This window comes from Barbus barbus, assembly GCF_936440315.1.
Source record: "Barbus barbus genome assembly, chromosome: 2".
Classification (NCBI taxonomy): Eukaryota; Metazoa; Chordata; class Actinopteri; order Cypriniformes; family Cyprinidae; genus Barbus; species Barbus barbus.
In genome coordinates this window covers 38,985,867-39,003,768 of record NC_136730.1, presented here as the reverse complement: position 1 = coordinate 39,003,768, position 17,902 = coordinate 38,985,867, and the positions used below count along the sequence as shown (strand labels likewise).

At 37.8% G+C, this 17,902-nt stretch overlaps 1 protein-coding gene across 3 annotated transcripts in view; it reads right to left on the bottom strand.

The window, feature by feature from the left end:
* The window catches only part of LOC306885283 (neogenin-like), a 154,483-nt gene that overhangs the window by 96,427 nt on the left and 40,154 nt on the right, over positions 1 to 17,902 (bottom strand). For all 3 annotated transcript variants that reach the window (XM_079441708.1, XM_079441706.1, XM_079441707.1), the window contains exon 2: positions 5,163 to 5,480. In XM_079441708.1, the coding sequence (XP_079297834.1) occupies positions 5,163 to 5,480 (318 nt within the window). The remainder of the gene's footprint in view (positions 1 to 5,162; positions 5,481 to 17,902) is intronic.

Here is a 17,902-nt window from a genome sequence, read left to right as displayed (position 1 = left end):
TACCACGGTGCGCATACAGACACTTCTCTGAATGCAGTTCTATTACCCTTTTTCTGAAAAGACGTACTGTCTTTTCAGAGCATAAGCAACAAAAAAAGCTTGTCCAAAACAGTACAAATGCTAGAATTGTAACGGAACCAGCACAAAATGAAACATCTGAAATATGAATGTTTCCAGTGTCACCGGTGTTTGAAATTCATAGCTGTTTGTGTTTCGTTTGAATTTCATTGCTGGCTGGCAGCCAGCAGGGCCGGGTGAGTGTAGAGGGCTGAAGTGTGAAATGAAACACTGATTGATTGAGAGACCAGCAGACAGCTCGGGGGAACAGGACAACTCCACTCGAGCAGAGGTCACAGGAAGATAGGGATGCAGAAGTGTGGATGCAGACAGGGTTAGGAAAGATCCTGGATTAATGTCACATCCTGACCCCGGATCAGTTTGTAAGGCACAAAACATGCCCTGATTATTCAAAACACTAGAACTCTGCAACTCAAATGTCATTTAAACCACTTCAGATATATTCATGGGAAAACAGTGGTGTCACTGAGGCCTTTTTTGTCTCACTTACCAGGTTCTGGTTGTGGTTTCTGTCATGTCCCAATTCTCAAACCGTTCTCTGTATTTCCACCGCAAAAAAGGCAGTTCCAAGTTAGAAAAAAAATCAGTTCCACTTCAGCCCTAAAAGCTTGCTGGCCTGGAACCACGTAATGGTGCACAGAAATGTCTTATTGAGAAATGTCAAATATGAAAAACTGTGCAAGAGAGAAAAATCCTGTCAAGAAAATCTCCCTCCAACAGGTACAAAAGAGAGCACCAGTAGTTTATGCATGTCTACTTTAAATATCTCTCAAACAATGACAGAAGAGAGTACTGGCAGATACTGGCATGATCATAAAGATGGCAGATTTCAATGCATGTTTCAGGGGAAAATGTGCCAGCCGAGCAACTGCCATTGAAAAGTATCAGAATGCCAACAGATAGCTTTCTCCAAGTACTATAGACTTCCTTGTCCTAAGCCAGGACCAACAAGAAAGGTGATCCAGGAACATGTCCTACTTGGCAAAATCACTGCAACAAATGAGCGCCAAAAGGTGATTCTTCACAGCAACATTTTGCCTCGTTTTTAAAGACAGGAGGAAATGCAGAGAATTATTGCCAAGTTCTTCCGGAGTAGCAGTGGAGCATACAAACAAGGCTTTTCATTTCAGGTGTTCTCTTTGGCAGCTTGAACGATCCCGCTTCCAGTCTGCCTTGAGGACTTGGGTTCAAAGTGTGGAGTGTGCTGTGAGGCGGCACGAGCTAGACAATTCCCATTACCCACGTCTTGCTCCCTGCCCTGCTATCTCGATTCGATGCTCCACGAATACAAATAGCCAAGGCTGTGGCTAATCCCCTTCTGAACGAATGCGGACGTGATGGCCACTGTCTCACTGCTGCAAATAGATAGAAAAGGGCCTTTGTTTTTATGTGTAGTTAAGCAGAAAAAAAAGCTAAGCAACTGACGGAAGGAGGGACACGGTTTTCTTACATCCATCATGTTGATTACTCTCACATTTGTCTGAGCGCCTGTCGCTCTGACGTCTCGTAGGTTGTGGCGGAGGTAGAGCTGTTCCCAACAAAATGGTATTGTAATAGCCCACAGCAAAGACGCAACAATTAACCTTTTTATTACATGCCTGTCAGCCACAGCAGACGGTTCACGGTCTCTAAGAGAATAAAATGTGGTAGTGCAAGCGAAGAAAGGCGACTTTTTATAACCTCGCCTGAAAACAGAACAAAACACCACAGGCATTGTTTGTGCTAGTAATACAAATAAATCTGCTCTTTTTCAGGGTATCAAAATTAACATTTCAAAGAAAAGAAAAATGCATTATCAGTTATATACAGTACATCCAGTGCATTACTACAGACACATTTTATGTTTGTCTTTACAAACGCACACTATGCTAGTATCCAACAGTTGCTTCATAGACTTCCATTGTCAGTGCATGCACATTTGTGGAAGATGATGGTACTGCTGCATATGATTTATTGATGATCTTGCCCTATTGGACTCCCAGACAGCAAGGGTCGAGGGCCATACTGTGTAGCAAACCTGCACATACAGTACACAGAAATTTAATGGCTCAGAGTTTTCTATTTCAAGCTCAAGCGTAATGGAATTCTATGCTATTTTTATTTAAATGTCAACTTTGTCACTAAGATTTCACTTAAAATTTCTTAAAAACCCATCCTTATGTGGCATTACAATGAATGTACATATGCTGATTTTTATCTAGTTAGATGTGTAATACAAGTCATGCGTGTATTGTAAAATTAAATGATTCAATTTATCAACATGTTAGTAAGAAAGTTTAAACTAAGAACACGTTACACAACAAATATGGATAGCATAGTTTAGATAATTTGTTCTAGAATAAATTTGTAGAGAAATGTTTAACTTTACATTTATTATACACATATTTTTGTTTAAGTTAATTTTCAAGGTAAAGTTAGATGTTATAGTTCAGCTTAATGTTCCACTGTCTCACCTACAAAAAAAACTATTAAGTTAAAATAGAACATACAAGTACAGTCGTGGTCAGAATTATTGGCACCCTTGGTAAATATGATCAAAGAAGGCTCTGAAAATAAACCTGCATTATTAATTCTTTTGATCTTTTTTTTTTTTTTAAATCACGAAAATCTAACATTTCATTTCAACTAAAATTATTGAAAATGGGGGAAAATATCATTATGAAATAAATGTTTTTCTCAAATACATGTTGGACACAATTATTGGTACCCCAAGAAATTCTTATGAGTAAAATATCTCTGAAGTATATTCTCTGAAGTATACTCCCATTCATATTCACAAAAAGCACTCCAGGGTGATTATGAACATGAAATTATCCAGCCATGGCTTCCTGTTTCACAGAAATATAAATAGGAGGGAAAACAAAGCCCAAATTCCCTTAATCATCCATCAAAATGAGAAAAAACAAAGAATATATTTCTGAAGTGCAGCAAAAGATAATTGAGCTTCACAAATTAGTGAAGTAGCTTTAAGAAAAGAGCTAGAGAAGTGAAAATTCCCATTTCCACCATCAGGGCAATAATTATGAATTTCCAATCAACAGAAAATTTTATGAAACTGCCTGGAAGAGGACGTGTGTCTATATCGTCCTAATGCACGGTGAGAAGGAGAGTTTGAGTGGCTAAAGACTCTCCAAGGACCACAGCTGGAGAATTGCAGAAAATGGTTGAGTCTCGGGGTCAGAAAACCTTTAAAAAAATAAATAAATTGTCAAACAGCACCTACATCACCACATTGGAAAAATACCTCATCCAAAAACAAACTCCAGGATATTCAGTTATCAGACACGACTGAAACTTCAAATGGGACTGGCTTCTATGGTCAGATGAAACTAAAAAATTAGCAAACACTCAAGATGGGTTTGGTGAACACAGGGATAAAAAGTACCCCATGTGTACAATGAAAAATACTGCTGTATTTCTGATGTTGTGGGCCTATATTTCTGCTGTAGGTCCTGGACATCTTGTTTAGACACATGGCATCATGGATTCTATCAAATACCAACAGATAAAAAATCAACAAGTGACTGACTCTGTTAGAAATCTTATAATGGCCATGTTTGGATCTTCCAACCGGACAATAATCCAAACACAAACCTCAAAAACAACAAGAAAAAGTGGGCCACTGTGCACAAAACCAAGCTTCTGCTATGGCCATTCCAGTCCTCTGACCTGAACCCTGTAGAAAATGAGTGAGGTGAACTGAAGAGAAGAAGCACAGTCATGGAGCTGTGAATCTAAAGGGTCTGGAGTGATTCTGGGTGAAGGAATGGTCTCTGATCTCTTGTCAGCTGTTCTCTAACCTCATCAGGCATTAGCCTATAGGAGAAAATTTAGAGCTGTTAAACAGGCAAATGGAGGTTTCAAAAAGTATTGAATAAAAGGGTGCCATTAGTTGTGGCCAATGTGTATTAGAGAAAAACATTTATTTCATGATATTTCCCCCCATATTACATTCTTATTATCCAATGAAAGGTTAGATTTTTGTGTTTTTTTAAAATAAAAGATCAAAAGGATTAACAATGCAGATTAATTTTCACAGCCTTCTTTGATCATATTTACCAAGGGTGCCAATAATTCTGACCATGACTGTAACTGTATACAGTACTGTTCATTCACATTGCAATGTATCATAAACTATGTAAATACTGAAATATAGTACAATGAAACATTTGATCACTGCTCAGTGTCTCCTCCAGTATCCATGTCCTAAAAAAGGCTGAAGACTTCTGCTTTACACTAGACAAATACAAAACTATACAGTCTGTTTCTCAAAGGAAAGCTGTCTAGGTATTATATACACTAAGTTGTGACTTTCCATCTCTACAGGAAAATCCCAAATACCAGTAATGAGATTTTTGTTGAAACACCCTGTGCTGTGCGGACTATCAGAAAACCACACACTTTGGTCCAATCTGTTGCACAGCTGAGAATACCTCACTAAAACAGACCAATGAAAATTTCCAGCCTGCACTTTATGTTGGTTTTCGAGAAATAATGAGCTTGCTCACTCAAAACAGACTTCCACGGGGGGAAAGACTCTTGAGCTACCTCAAAAAAGCATTTGCCTTTGACTTTTCAGAGCAAAACTCCTTCAGAGAGATTTTAGTGAGGTTACAGTCAACTCTGCAAGACTTTAAGGGCTTGATGTAACTTAATTGCATTCCTTTTTCCCTCCAACGGCAAATTGAATTTCAGGGTAAGACCCAACTCAAACACCTCATAATCCCTGCTGCTTGCCTCCTGCAAATGAAACAAGGTCACTTTCATTTCGACTCAAAGTTCTCAATATAGCAGCAGCTGTACTGCCAAACATACCTGCTCTCACACATTTACAACAATGGTGCTGCATCAGCAAACACCCTGACTGACTTATTGAACTCCTCTGCAGGCAATAACGCTGAAGGATGAAGACAGGACAGACAAACAGAGCTCTCTCGCTGTCATTCTGTCCTTACATTTATAACAACATGAAGCAAAACCAGTTAAGAACCACTGCCCAACATTGGTCAATATATGGTGCATATAATACACAGTTCATGTGAAAATGCTGTGTAGATGTGTGCATCATACCACATGTGGCTTACCTGCAACATTGAGTCTAGCTGTACGGCTTATGATGGTGCCTAGGTTGTCTATAGTGGCCACGCACTGGTAAACCCCCTCATCGGGTTTATTGTGTTTAGAGTGGACCACTGAGCTGATGAGCAGAGAACCCTCGGCCAGGACCTGCCTGCGATCGTCCGAGGCCAGGCTGAGGAAAGAGCCATCTTTCTTCCATTCGATCTTGGCAGGAGACTCGCTGTGGACTGAGCAGTTAAGCAGCGTCGGCGCTCCTCGCACTGCCAGCGTATCTGACGGCTCCGTGGAGAACCGGAATGGGCTGAAGTTCCTCACTGCTGATCCTACGAAAAAAGAGGATAAAATCAGCCCTGGATTTCTCATCATAACACAATACGATGAACTGAAATTAGGTTGAACTTTGGGTTGAGGGATTTAATAACAGAAGGTATTTGCATCATTGCAATAAAATTCAATTTACATTTGTGTGCGTAAACACGGGCTGTGGCTTTAGATTAAAAAAAATTAATATAATACAACACTTGTTCATCTTAATATTTCTTTTATTCTCAAATTTGAGAGCCAAACACATCCATTCAAATGTCAAAACTTTATTACTAGTGTCCAAAAATGACCAAACATTGCGGTCAAGAGCGGATAACACTTAGCGAATGCATAATAAATCATTTTAATTATAAATGTAAAATTACAAACAGAGCCCTTGGACATCAGGACATTCATTTGAATATCTTATGTTGCTCTCTCAAAAAGAAACGAGGGTTAGAACTGACAAGTCTAATGCAAAAAGTCAAACTAAACGCAATTACTTTGCATTTGTCCTCATAAATTATTCAGATCTTGGCCTCGAGAGTCATCAGGACTTTGTGTGGATAAATAACCTGAATCATCTGTACTTCTTGGATGGGAAATGAATAATGGGCTTTTTAAGGCTTTTTTTAAATACTGCACCAAGTGATGAGGCAAATGCTAAATATAGCTGGAAGCAGTTGAGACTGGTTTATGGCGAGTCTACAAAGAGATGGCATGACTGAACCAAAAGTCATCATTCTGCCATTTTAACTCAAGGTTTAATGTCTGGGATCACTGCTAATGAGGACACCCTTCTCCCCTCTTTAACTCGAAACTGAAGCTATGCTGGAATCACATACTGCCAGTGAGAATACATACTGCATTTAATAAAGAATTTAGTTGATATTGCAAATAAATACTACAACTGCTGCATTGATTTCAGAGAACTTTCAGGGAGGTCACTCTCTTTCTAAGAACGCTGCAAAAAAATCATTGATTTTTGACACTGACACTCCATCACTACAACCAAAGTTTTGAATTTGTAAGAGTAACTACAGTTCACTTTGACACATATGTGAACTGCCCAATGAGAATCTTAGAGAGGTGGGTCCAGTGGTGCCATCCAAATCCACTTTTCTGTTTTCCAGCTTGATTTAAAACCAATTCAGCTACTTGAAAATTACAAGCAGGTGTTTTGGAGCAGGGTTGGAATTAAAGTCTGCTTGAAGACAGTCCTCCAGGAGGAGGGTTGGCTACCCCTGATGAAGTGTCTAGAGTGTAGACGCGTTCCAAGATGTGTCATATAATAACTCAATTCTTAAAGCAATCCAGCTATTCCCTACTCACTCCTAATGGCAGAACCTTTGCAATGGGAACTTTTGAGGAAGCAAGGCAATTGTGTCTCATAATAAGGCTGTTTGGAATGACCTTGAGTAACGACCATGAGGGAGGAAACTCTGTGAGGTAATTATGTTGCTTACTTTCACTTGGAACGACTCTTCGTGTGGTGACCCCTTCACACAGTGCTCTTCAAATTGCCCTACAGTGTCTCTTTAAGGACACCTACTTTCATGGAGAAGAAACAATTTCACAAAAGAGAGCCTTGAGAGTCTGAGCTAGTGAAAGTTAGTTGAAATGTTTACATGTTTGTTGCTGCCTACCTGAATAATCGATTTATGATGTTATGCCGTATCAAAAACTGTTTCTGTGTCCAAGCCTCTACACACTTTCAAGTGAGAGTACTATCTCAACAGCCATTTATGAACACTATTTTTATAGCATACCTTTAAGTACACAGCCTTCCCCGGGCTCACTATCAAGGACACCAATATTTTAACAACACCGAAATAATCACTGTCTGGCAAACTGATAGTTCAAAAAGTTAGGCACATGATTTTTTGCCCGTAACTACTACAACACAATGTGAGTGTATAATAACAATGTTTGTTGTTGGCTTTTGGAATCTGATAGAGCGTTTGAACCCAGAAAGCGAAGACACACAATGTAAGATTTAACAACTGGATAGCTTATCCGGTTTAACGGCGCTTTTGAATGTAACGTTACTGTTGAACATTCATAAGCATTATTACTGCATTTGTGTATACATAAATTAGCCATTAGCAACCACAAGCCTCACTATATCCCATCCACAAAGTGGAGGCATATTTCTTATCCAACATGATTTTAAAGTCTCATGTAATGGAGTTTGGGGGTGTTGGTCAGATAGGAAGTATCGGGGTCTGTGGGTAGTAATTGTGGTCAACCCTCTGTCCACTAAGAGAGGCCTCCTGGAACCAAACACTTAAGTTTGTGTGCTGACTTGCATTTGGACTTCTATAGAAACAGCACAGAGAGCTTTACAACAGCTGCTGTTGTTGGCTGAACTGCTATATAAGATAATTGCGCTCTGGCAAATGTTAAGCTTTCCTCGAATAGTTTCCTTAAGACTGATGTGAGGCAACAGTTGCTCCAGCATAAACACATCTGGATTAGATTAATTCCTGTAAAATAGATGCACTTTCTGTTCACAAACATCATTTGCACTTCATAGTCCAGAGGTAACTGTTATATAGCTTTCAACAAAGAATTTCAATAAAGAAACTGTGTTTATAACAGACACCAATAAACTCTGGTGTATAGTGGGCTCTAAATATCTGAGACCACTAAGTCTAATGCTAGGTCTAAAAACTTGAGTGAGAAATTTAATTAAAATATATATAATTTATATGTACAATATGTCCCTCTGCAAATGATATCAGCACTTAAACTGATATAAATTATAGAAATTTCTGGTGTGCTTCAATGGATGGAAATCTGACCTGAGAAGTCCAAATGGTCAATTTTATACATTTGCTTTTGATTATAGTGCTCCAGAAATCTTTTTGCTCACTGTTTAAAGTTTTTCAAAACAAGGAACGGTTCATATCCAGATTTAAATGAGAAAAATGCTAAATAAACCAAGCTGAATAAACTTATATACATGACATGCTGGTCTGGATGCTTAGTGTTGTTTTAAACTAAATTTAAATGAACTTAAGGGTGAATTTTAGTATATATTAAGTATCTGAACAGCTGCGCTACTGAACGGTTTACAGGTATTTGTAGTTTTAGTATGCACAATATATCACTGATCATACCAATATTGTTTAAAGTATTAAAATTAGGGAAAAAAACGATTTTAATGTCCAGGATTAGGCAATAGTTCAGTTAGGACATACAAGTAATTTTTATAAACATGCTTATAAAAAGCATTACTGGAGCCATAAAACAAGTTTACCAAATAAGCCAGGCTTATTTCAGTTAGTCTGACTTATTTTGAACCAAATCAACTGACAATAAATCAGACTAACTGAAATAAACCTGGCTTATTTGGTAAACTTGTTTTATGAAACAGGCCCCTGGTGTGCATCTTAAGACAAAACAAAGGCACTGACATGTTTTAAGATCAGTTAGTGCAAGTTTATTTCAGTTGAAACAGCTCAGATGTACATTTTAGTCTAGGACTAGGCTTAAGCCTGGTCAGTGAAACCGGGGGAGTTATCTATTCGTATCTATACCACTGGGCTACTTCAGTGATGCACAATACATCAGAGATCGTTTTGGCATTGTTTTCAATTTTTCAAAATCCTAAAATTTTGGATTTCAGGATTATATAGGAATTGTTCATTTTCAGATTTAAATGAGAATAAAGCCCAGATTGGTCTCAGATGTTTGGATCCCACTGTATATTAAAATAGTATGATATTACCATGCAATACTGTCACTATACCATGTTACCACCATAGTACTTTTAATAAGAAACAGCAGAACGCATAGGTAAATACACAGTAATCAAGGGAGATCTCAGTGTCTTTTACAGATGGAGAGACCTGTATTCCACTAGAAGAGAAGGGAATTCCACCCTGCAGCAGAGCATCAGAAGATCAGCATACTTAATCATTAGCAAGTTAGCGGCTGTTTGGATCGTACACAGAGGTGTGCGATACAGCTCGTCCAGCTACCATGTCACCATCAGCTACAACTGATGACCATCTGCTGCTGCTCAGACCTGCATCCCAGAGTCCCACAGTAAAGCTGATACTGACACCACATTCATGGTCTCCTCCTTTTCAGCAATTTTCAAAGCCCATTAAGCTTTTGGAGCTCTGCTACACATCTATGAGCCATAGCAGGGACAAAAAAACTACTTCACCATACAAATAATCTATACTCTGGTTCTTATGATTTTCTTTCCTCTGTACATTATAATGTTTTCATTTCTTTAGTAGCATGTAATTCCCTCAGTGTAAACAGTTAAACAGAACAGAACATTATTAGATTTATAAAACTGGCAGCAATTAGTCATAAATTATTTGTATCACCCAGAAATTGTCTATTTCAGTGCATTCTATACTAGTCCAGTTTATTTGAATTTGGTACTACAGGAAATTTCCACAAACATGCAAATATCAGTGGCTCTTGTAATGAGTTTCTCGTTCAGTTTGCAAATATTTATTCTCAGGATTTAAAGCTGGCACCATATTTATCATATAATGGGCTCAAAAAAGTGCAGGATAGACCAATTACATCTCTTTAGAGTCACTTGAAATTCAGATTAGATATGAGGACTCTGTGGCTGTGAACGATTTTAAATACTAAGCAGGTCAGAAGAATATTGGATTTTCACAGGAATATTGTCATATAAATTATGAATAATGAAAAAGAGAACAACCTTGATCATCCCTACTGAAGGATAAGGAATGTTTCTAAAATAGGGCCCACTAATTTGACCACCTCAATGATTTTGAACTTGTCAAGCCCAGAAAGTATATGGCACATAAATAAAATCTTCTCATGCTAACAGGAAATAGATTTAAAAAGATGGATAACACATTACTACTATTTGTCCAAAATACATATTTGTATGATCATATGTTTTTGTTATCGACTTAATAGAGTGATCTTTGGTGTCAGGAAGCAGGCAGAAGTCTAATCTATTCTACTTTTCACTGCTCAGGAATTGACTTCAAAATGTGTTCTGCAGCCCACAGTGCAGGGAACCAAGAGAAAATGAGGTTGTCTGTTTGATAAGTATGAGCTGTTACTCCTGTCCCTAGTCCTGTGAAATCCATTTTATTCCACATCCAAAGAGCACTTCAGAGCCACAGCTCCAGTCAGTAGAAATTTCTGAAGCCAGGCAGATATGGAAGAAAAACGGTTTGTCTTGTGTGTCATCCGAAGACGTTCACCTCTATAAAGTGTCTGTCAGACTGTAGAGGGCAAATGGGTAAGATAGCTATAGAGAGTTCTATATGATCAACTGCGACTATAATATTTTTATTTGAGATTTCAGTCCAGGAGAGCTAACATGTATTTTCCTGAAGTGTTAAACTAAAAATACATATATTTAACTTAAATTTACTACATACCACCAATGATTAGGTGACTTTATATTACACAATATATAGCTACACATCTCAAAATGTGGCTATATCTTGCAAATGCAACTTTATATCTTTCTAATGAGACTCTATATATACTTAATACTTAAAAGAGAATATTAAAAAGTTATCAATTATCTTATATTTTGAGAAATGCGCTGCCAGTTTTCTATGAGTGAAATATCCACATAGGGACATACAGAGTTCTTCAGAAACAAAGACCTCCTGTACCTGGTTTCTTCACAACAGGAAGCCACATGGTCTCTGTTGGCTCTCACACAAAGACCAGGCTGTGCCAATCAGGTACTGTACACAACCTTCATTTTCAACAGCAGAGCGACGAAAGACCACTTTCCCTCCAGATCACCTCTTAATGAGGCTCAAGTCATTTCCAGAAAACATGGGAATTGCACATACACATCTAATCAAAACAAAACCTCAGAATAAAAGAGCTCACATTGAAATAATTCAAAGCCGTCTTTGAGGCTAAACTAAAATAGGTAATATTATTACACCACATAGAAAGAAGATTAATAAATTGAAATATCAGTTCCATTATTAATCAATAGGATCACATCTGGAAATTACATTTGAGTATGCCTTGCACCAGAATTTCTGTTTCTAGTTTATCCACAATAGGGAAAATGCCCTGCGGCTTTGCATTATTGAGCAGAGAGGGATTCTGAGCTATTTGACCTACAGCTGAATAAATAGACTTAGAGCAAAAACCATTTGCAGTTTGGAAAATAGCCAGTCACAGCTACAGATTTTATTTCCAAGATATCAAGCAGCTTCCTCTACTTTCCTAGACTTTTCCCCAGTTTTTTGTCATTCCCTTCCAGGCTCATTAGTCTGACTGGAAAGCCTCTTTTCTTTCATGTCTGTCCACCTCCAGTTTGTCTGCTTCTCTCCCGGCTTGCCTTTATCTTCCAGTATCATTTCTTGCCCATCTGTCACTGCTGAACACCGTGAGGAATCAGCAGAGATCTGCTTATGAGAGCCGAGGCTCTGAGTGTCGGAGAACTGACTCAAGCATGTGCTGGTTTGGACTTCCCTGTGGAGATGTCGCATCTTAAATCCGCCCAATAAATTGTTCTCTCTGCGTACGCTTTATGATCTCATGCTGAAAGCTAAAACTGAACAACATTATAATATGCACAAATTTAGGAAGAAGAAAACTGATTCAGCACTGTTCCTCATAGGCACCTCAACTGCTGAAATCTTAGCATCTTATAGTCTTTGTCCTTTAGGAGCAAATGGATGAATCTCATGAATCCTGTTAACGGATCATATTTTACTCCAAAAATCAAAAGAAATAAAAAAAGAAAATACATAATTAAAATTACTTAGTGCAAAAATGTATTTTTGTATTATAAAACATTAAAAATTAAACATTTATATATAATAGTAGCATTTCTTGAATTACTTCTAATTTATGCTGATTCAATTTAAAAAATAATTATTACAGTATTGCTTTTACTATAATTTATATTATATGTTATCACCAATGAGAATAATTTGAATAGAAATGTAATGCTATAAACTAAATACATAACATAAACTAGAAATGCATGTGTGGATGAATTACCAAAATTCGAAAAAAAAAAGAAAAAAAAGAAAAATCTAGACTATTTTCTTAATGCAAAATAAAATCTTATATTTTTATTGATTTTTGGGTGAAAAGCGACCTAGACATGTATTACATAAATTTAACCCTGTTATATTGAATATTGGCTTAAATTTTACTCTCTGGTACAGAGTTGGTTTGTATCAAGTATCCTTTTGGGGTTATTGACCCATTTAAATGAGCCATGTTTTATTGTTTGGCTTTAGAGGTCTATTTAAACGCTGACCTCCTCTCAAATCTTGGATAGACTACAGTGATAATAGCGGGGTGGGAAGATGAGCCATTTTTAAAGGTCACTGTCACCACAGAATAAAGGAACGAACAGAGAATGACAGTCTCCTGTATTGTCTTCAGCACTCACTTGAGTCACTTCTTTTTTTGTGTTTCACAGATGCCCACTTCATCTTTCAGAGCGGCTACTAGGAACAAAGGCTGCTCTCCCACTCAGGACCCCTGGCCAGCGGCAGCCCCTCACCCCACAGTCTGGATGTTCCGATAGTGCCATTGCCCTCTCAACAAGGGTCCAAGGTGTAACGGCTGTACAAAACGATTGGTAGGCCTCCATGCCGGCTTTATTAGTTTGGCACACGCTCAGCTGGCAGAACAGAAGCAAAAGGATTCAATTTTCACAACTCAAAACACCTCAAGCTTTCCAAGGTTTAAAAAATCCTGAGCACAAGCTTAAGCCAATTCTGTCCCCCCGCTACCGTATTTAGCAGAATTATAGGATATTTAGCTGAATTAATTTTGACTCTGATAGACTTGCGAAAATCCAACACCTTACTTTTGCTGCAGTAGTTCCCTTTACAGCATTATTAAGCTTCTTTACAACAATTCATTTTTTATATTCCTTAATTAGATATACATTCAAGGGATATTACACCCATAAATGAAAATTCTGCCATCATTTACTCACCCATTTTCTTTTATGTTCCACAGAAGAATATATATCATACAGGTTTGAAATGAAAGGACGAGGACAGTGAGTAAATTATTTTTTGGGGGTGAATTGTTGCTTTCAGGTAAAAAAATTGGTGCTATATAGCACTAAAAGTGGTTCTTGGCTCATAATCACAGGGGAACCACTTTTTGTGCTATATAGCACTGTATCTTTAAAGGTGCTATATAGCACCTTTGTCAAATAATGCTATGTAGAACCATAAGAGGTGCCATATTGCATTGTATTTCTTCAACAAAAATGGTGCTAAACAGCACCAACACCAACCTTTAAAGGGGCTTAACAGGTTCTTTGTACGGCAGTGGTGCTATATATCACCTTAATCACCCCAATGAACCACTGAAGAACCATACAGGCGCTTAACAGGTTCTGTATATGGTAGCGGTGCTATATAGCCCCTCAGTCATGCCAAAGAACCGGTGAAGAACCACTGAAGCACCAAGATTTGGTGCTATACAGCACCAAAAGTGGTTCCCCTATGATTACGAGCCAAAGAACCACTTTTAGTGCTATATGGCACCATTTTTTGTGGTGGTGAAGTGGTTCCCCTATGAAACTGTAGTTTACCCAAAAATGAAAATTCTGCCATCATTTACTTGCTCTCAAGTTTTTCCCAAAACCTTTGTGATTTTCCTTCTTGTGTGGAATACAAAAGGAGCTATTCCTTCAGTGTCTGAAGACTTGAGAAGTATAGACTCTACTCTCTGAGCCTTTAAGGAGTCTACTTTCATTAAATCAGAGTCTACTTTCATTGTATAGAAATAAGCAGCTTTGACATTTAGCAAAATATCTCCTTTTGTGCTCCATGTAGGAAAACATTCTAGGATTGGAAGGAGTAAATAATGACAATTTACATTTTCGGTTTAGCAAACCAAGGGTTAGCTATCATGATGGCTTCGAATCCATGTGATATCTAAGCCCTAGAGAGGAAAAAAAAATCTATTTCCCTCTGAAATACCTGGGGATGCATTTTAGTATTACCCTATTCTTCAGTATGTCTTAATAACCTATTGTGAATGGTAGGGATAGAAGAGAAACTGAATATAAGTATATAATGCAGTACATAATAGTATATAATGTAAGATATATTAGATAAGGAATCCAAATAATATGCTGTCTACTGCCTGCATAGGCAGAACTGTAACCTAAATGAAGCATCATAAGTGACTGACTATTAAAAAAAAAACCTCTACAAAGACAACTATAATGCTTTTCAATAGTGCAACTGTGCAAAAATAGTGCTCTTCACATGAAATGCTCAGGAGACTCAATGTAGGCCCTGTCCCAAATGGCACCCCCTCCGACTCTACACTTTGCCACATAGACTGTTGGGTAATAGTCCACTGCAGACTTCGCACTAGTGGATCATAAATCATAAAATGACAATTGGAATACCCTACAGTCCTATGGACTTGGGGATGTGCCACAAAACTGCAATTTTATATCAAGTACACAAATAGAACCTTACAATTGATTCCAACTGCCTGACGTTAGCATGACGGTAAGCTATCAACACTCTCTAATAAGCACAAAAATCTATAACACACGCAAATATTGAGCACAAGTTCAATTTTAATTTATTTTCGTAGATACTTCTCAGTAATTAACTAAATGTCTTTAGAGCAGTGCTTCTCAATCTCTTTTTACTCAAAGGTCCTCCAAAGGTCCAACACAATATTCAAATGCCCCAATAATTCCCAGCTAACACAAATATATACTAAGAAGGTTATTTTTTATTATTATGAAAACTTTATTTCTGAACATTCCGAACATCAAAAACATCAGGTTTTTATTTATTTTTTATTTATTTGGTTATGCAAACTTTAAGGGGGCATTATTTTTGAATGTTCTAAAACCTGAACGGTCTGAATGTAGTAGCATTGTAACATTTAAAAAAAAATGTTAGATGAAAGCCTAACTAAAAGGTTTCAGAAATCAAATGTTCCATGTAATGCATATGATTAGCATTTTTGTGCTAATGTTTTGAGAATACTATTAAAAGACCAGAAAACTCTGAAATAATGTTCTATTAGCATTACTGGAAGAGCATTTGTTCATAACTTCAACACTGTAATTATGACAATACTTGTTTTTTTGTTAACGTTTTTTTATTAATATAAATAATATAACCACGTTTTGAGATTCAGAGGATTCAATAATGTGATTTAATATATTCTTTAATTAAAACAATAGATAAGAGTAGAAACAAAAGTCTACTGTTGATTTATTTATTTGAATTTTTTTCTTCAAATAATTGTAAATCCTACTGTATTTCCCTTGGACGTTTTCTGGAGGACTCCCAGTGGGCCCTGTTTGAGAACCACTGCTTTAGAGTCTACATTTCTCTTATCTTCCACCATATTGGATTTTATTTTATTTTACCCCTACTGATTTACTACCCCTTTACTGGATTGGAATTTGACCAAAACTAGCTCCTAGAAAGACATAATGTTGTTGCCTTCCTTAACAGCCAGTTGGGAGAGCGATGCCTTAAAATGCTACCTAGGTAAGCAGCTCACTAGGTTTGAAACATGTTAAAGCTAAGATGATACATTTTCAAATAACACATTGGTGATGGATTCTTCAAACTGGTTTCCTACTGCAGTTAGCGATCTATAATGGATCTGAAAGTAGGACCGTATGCCAGTCACATGCAGATGGAAGCCCCACAAAGGTGTAGCTAAACAGTGCAGCTCAGATGGGGGAAGGGCAGGGAAGTCCATGTGAAGCAGAAAAGCCTTCCAGCAGCAAATGAATGAAAATAAGATGATACGAATCTGATATTGGGAGTCGGCGAGCTGTCTCTAACAGATAGCGAATCCCCGGAGCACACAGGTAATTTCCCGGCTGCAGAAAAGCCTCGCTGCATGCTCACCTCTCACCTCAGTTGGACATAGTAATTAACCACGCTGATTGGAACTCGATCTCCCTCAATCATCAAAGCCGGCCAGCTCGCTCTTGAATCAAGCAGTACGGAGACAAGGACACAGTCAAAGAGGACACAAAAAGAAACAGTCACAAAAGCTTAACCTTTTATTCTCCGCCAGGTGCTACAGCAAATGAGACAAAGCAGATTGTGACAAGAGACACAACTATGCACTGCTGCCTTGAACATACTGTCAAAAAACTGCAAGAAAGGAATGCTGTGACAAGACAAATCGCATGTGCTCATTGTCGTTAATATGAATGCTCACTTTTTGAGATGCCTAGTGATTGTGTTAAATACAGAGCCTCCAGTGTAATTATATCAGTTTAAATTCACAGGGATCCATTATGTGACACTTCACTACATTAAGACCGCACACCATAAATATGACACACCAGGATAGACAAACTTTATCAATAAATGATGGGACTGCTTGAGGCAGGACCACCAGACACTGGAAGGGGGGTTAATAGGGAGTGCAGTGACCTGATGATGGGCTGTCTGAGTCTTTACTCGGACCACTCCCACATCTGCCTTTGAGGAGTCTTACTCTCACTATAGGGATCATATAGCATTAAGCCAAAAGTATACTTCCCTTGTGTCACAAACAGTCCAGCATGAGTAATGTCTGCTAAAAATTTGATTAAGTAATATTTTAAAATATATTAAAACAGAAAACTTGTTGCAATACTTCACAATATTATGTTTTTATGTTTGATCTGTGTGCACCTTAAAAAGCATTAAAACAGAAAACAATCATATTGTCCCTAAACTTTTGATTAGTTGTGTATGTTTGACTATACTGTAAGTTTACCACCAAGGTTTAAAGGGGTCATCGGCTACCCATTTTCCACAAGTTGATATGATTCTTTAGGGTCTTAAAGAAATTTCTCAATGGTAGTGTAAAACAACACCCTTTTTACCTTGCCAAAAACATCTCTGCACAAAGCAAACCGTTTTAGTGCATGCCTCTTTAAATGTAAATGAGTTCTACTGACCCCGCCCCTCTCTTGCGTGGGGTGATGAGCAGTTCTCATGAGACTGTTTTCTTTAGCCGCAGAACTTGCTAACTAGCACGTTATTACAAAAGGGATTTGCAAAGATTCATAAAAGAACCTTATATTCACTTCTGTAGGTGAAGCTGGATCACAAATGATTTGCGCGAACATAAACAAATTTAGGTCGATCGGGGGCATATTCCCTTCAAAAACAAACGTAATACACTGCGTCTTCAGTTGATCAGATGTCGGGAGTAAATGACGACTGCTATGCTCATTAATACAGCCAACAACTAAACACCTCAGTCACTTAGGAGCCATTCTTGTCTACACCCACTCCAGCGTTGAAACAATGGCGGACTGTTTACAGATGACTCAGGGCGGGTCTAAGGTAAAACACCAGTGTCAATCAACAATCGTGGGAGGGGCCTGGGTCTGTGTGACGTCACACAGCCAAGAAGCTGAGATCGGCTTGATTTGAGAAAGGGGATATTATTTATAGGGAGTAGGAAAAAAAAAAAAAAGATT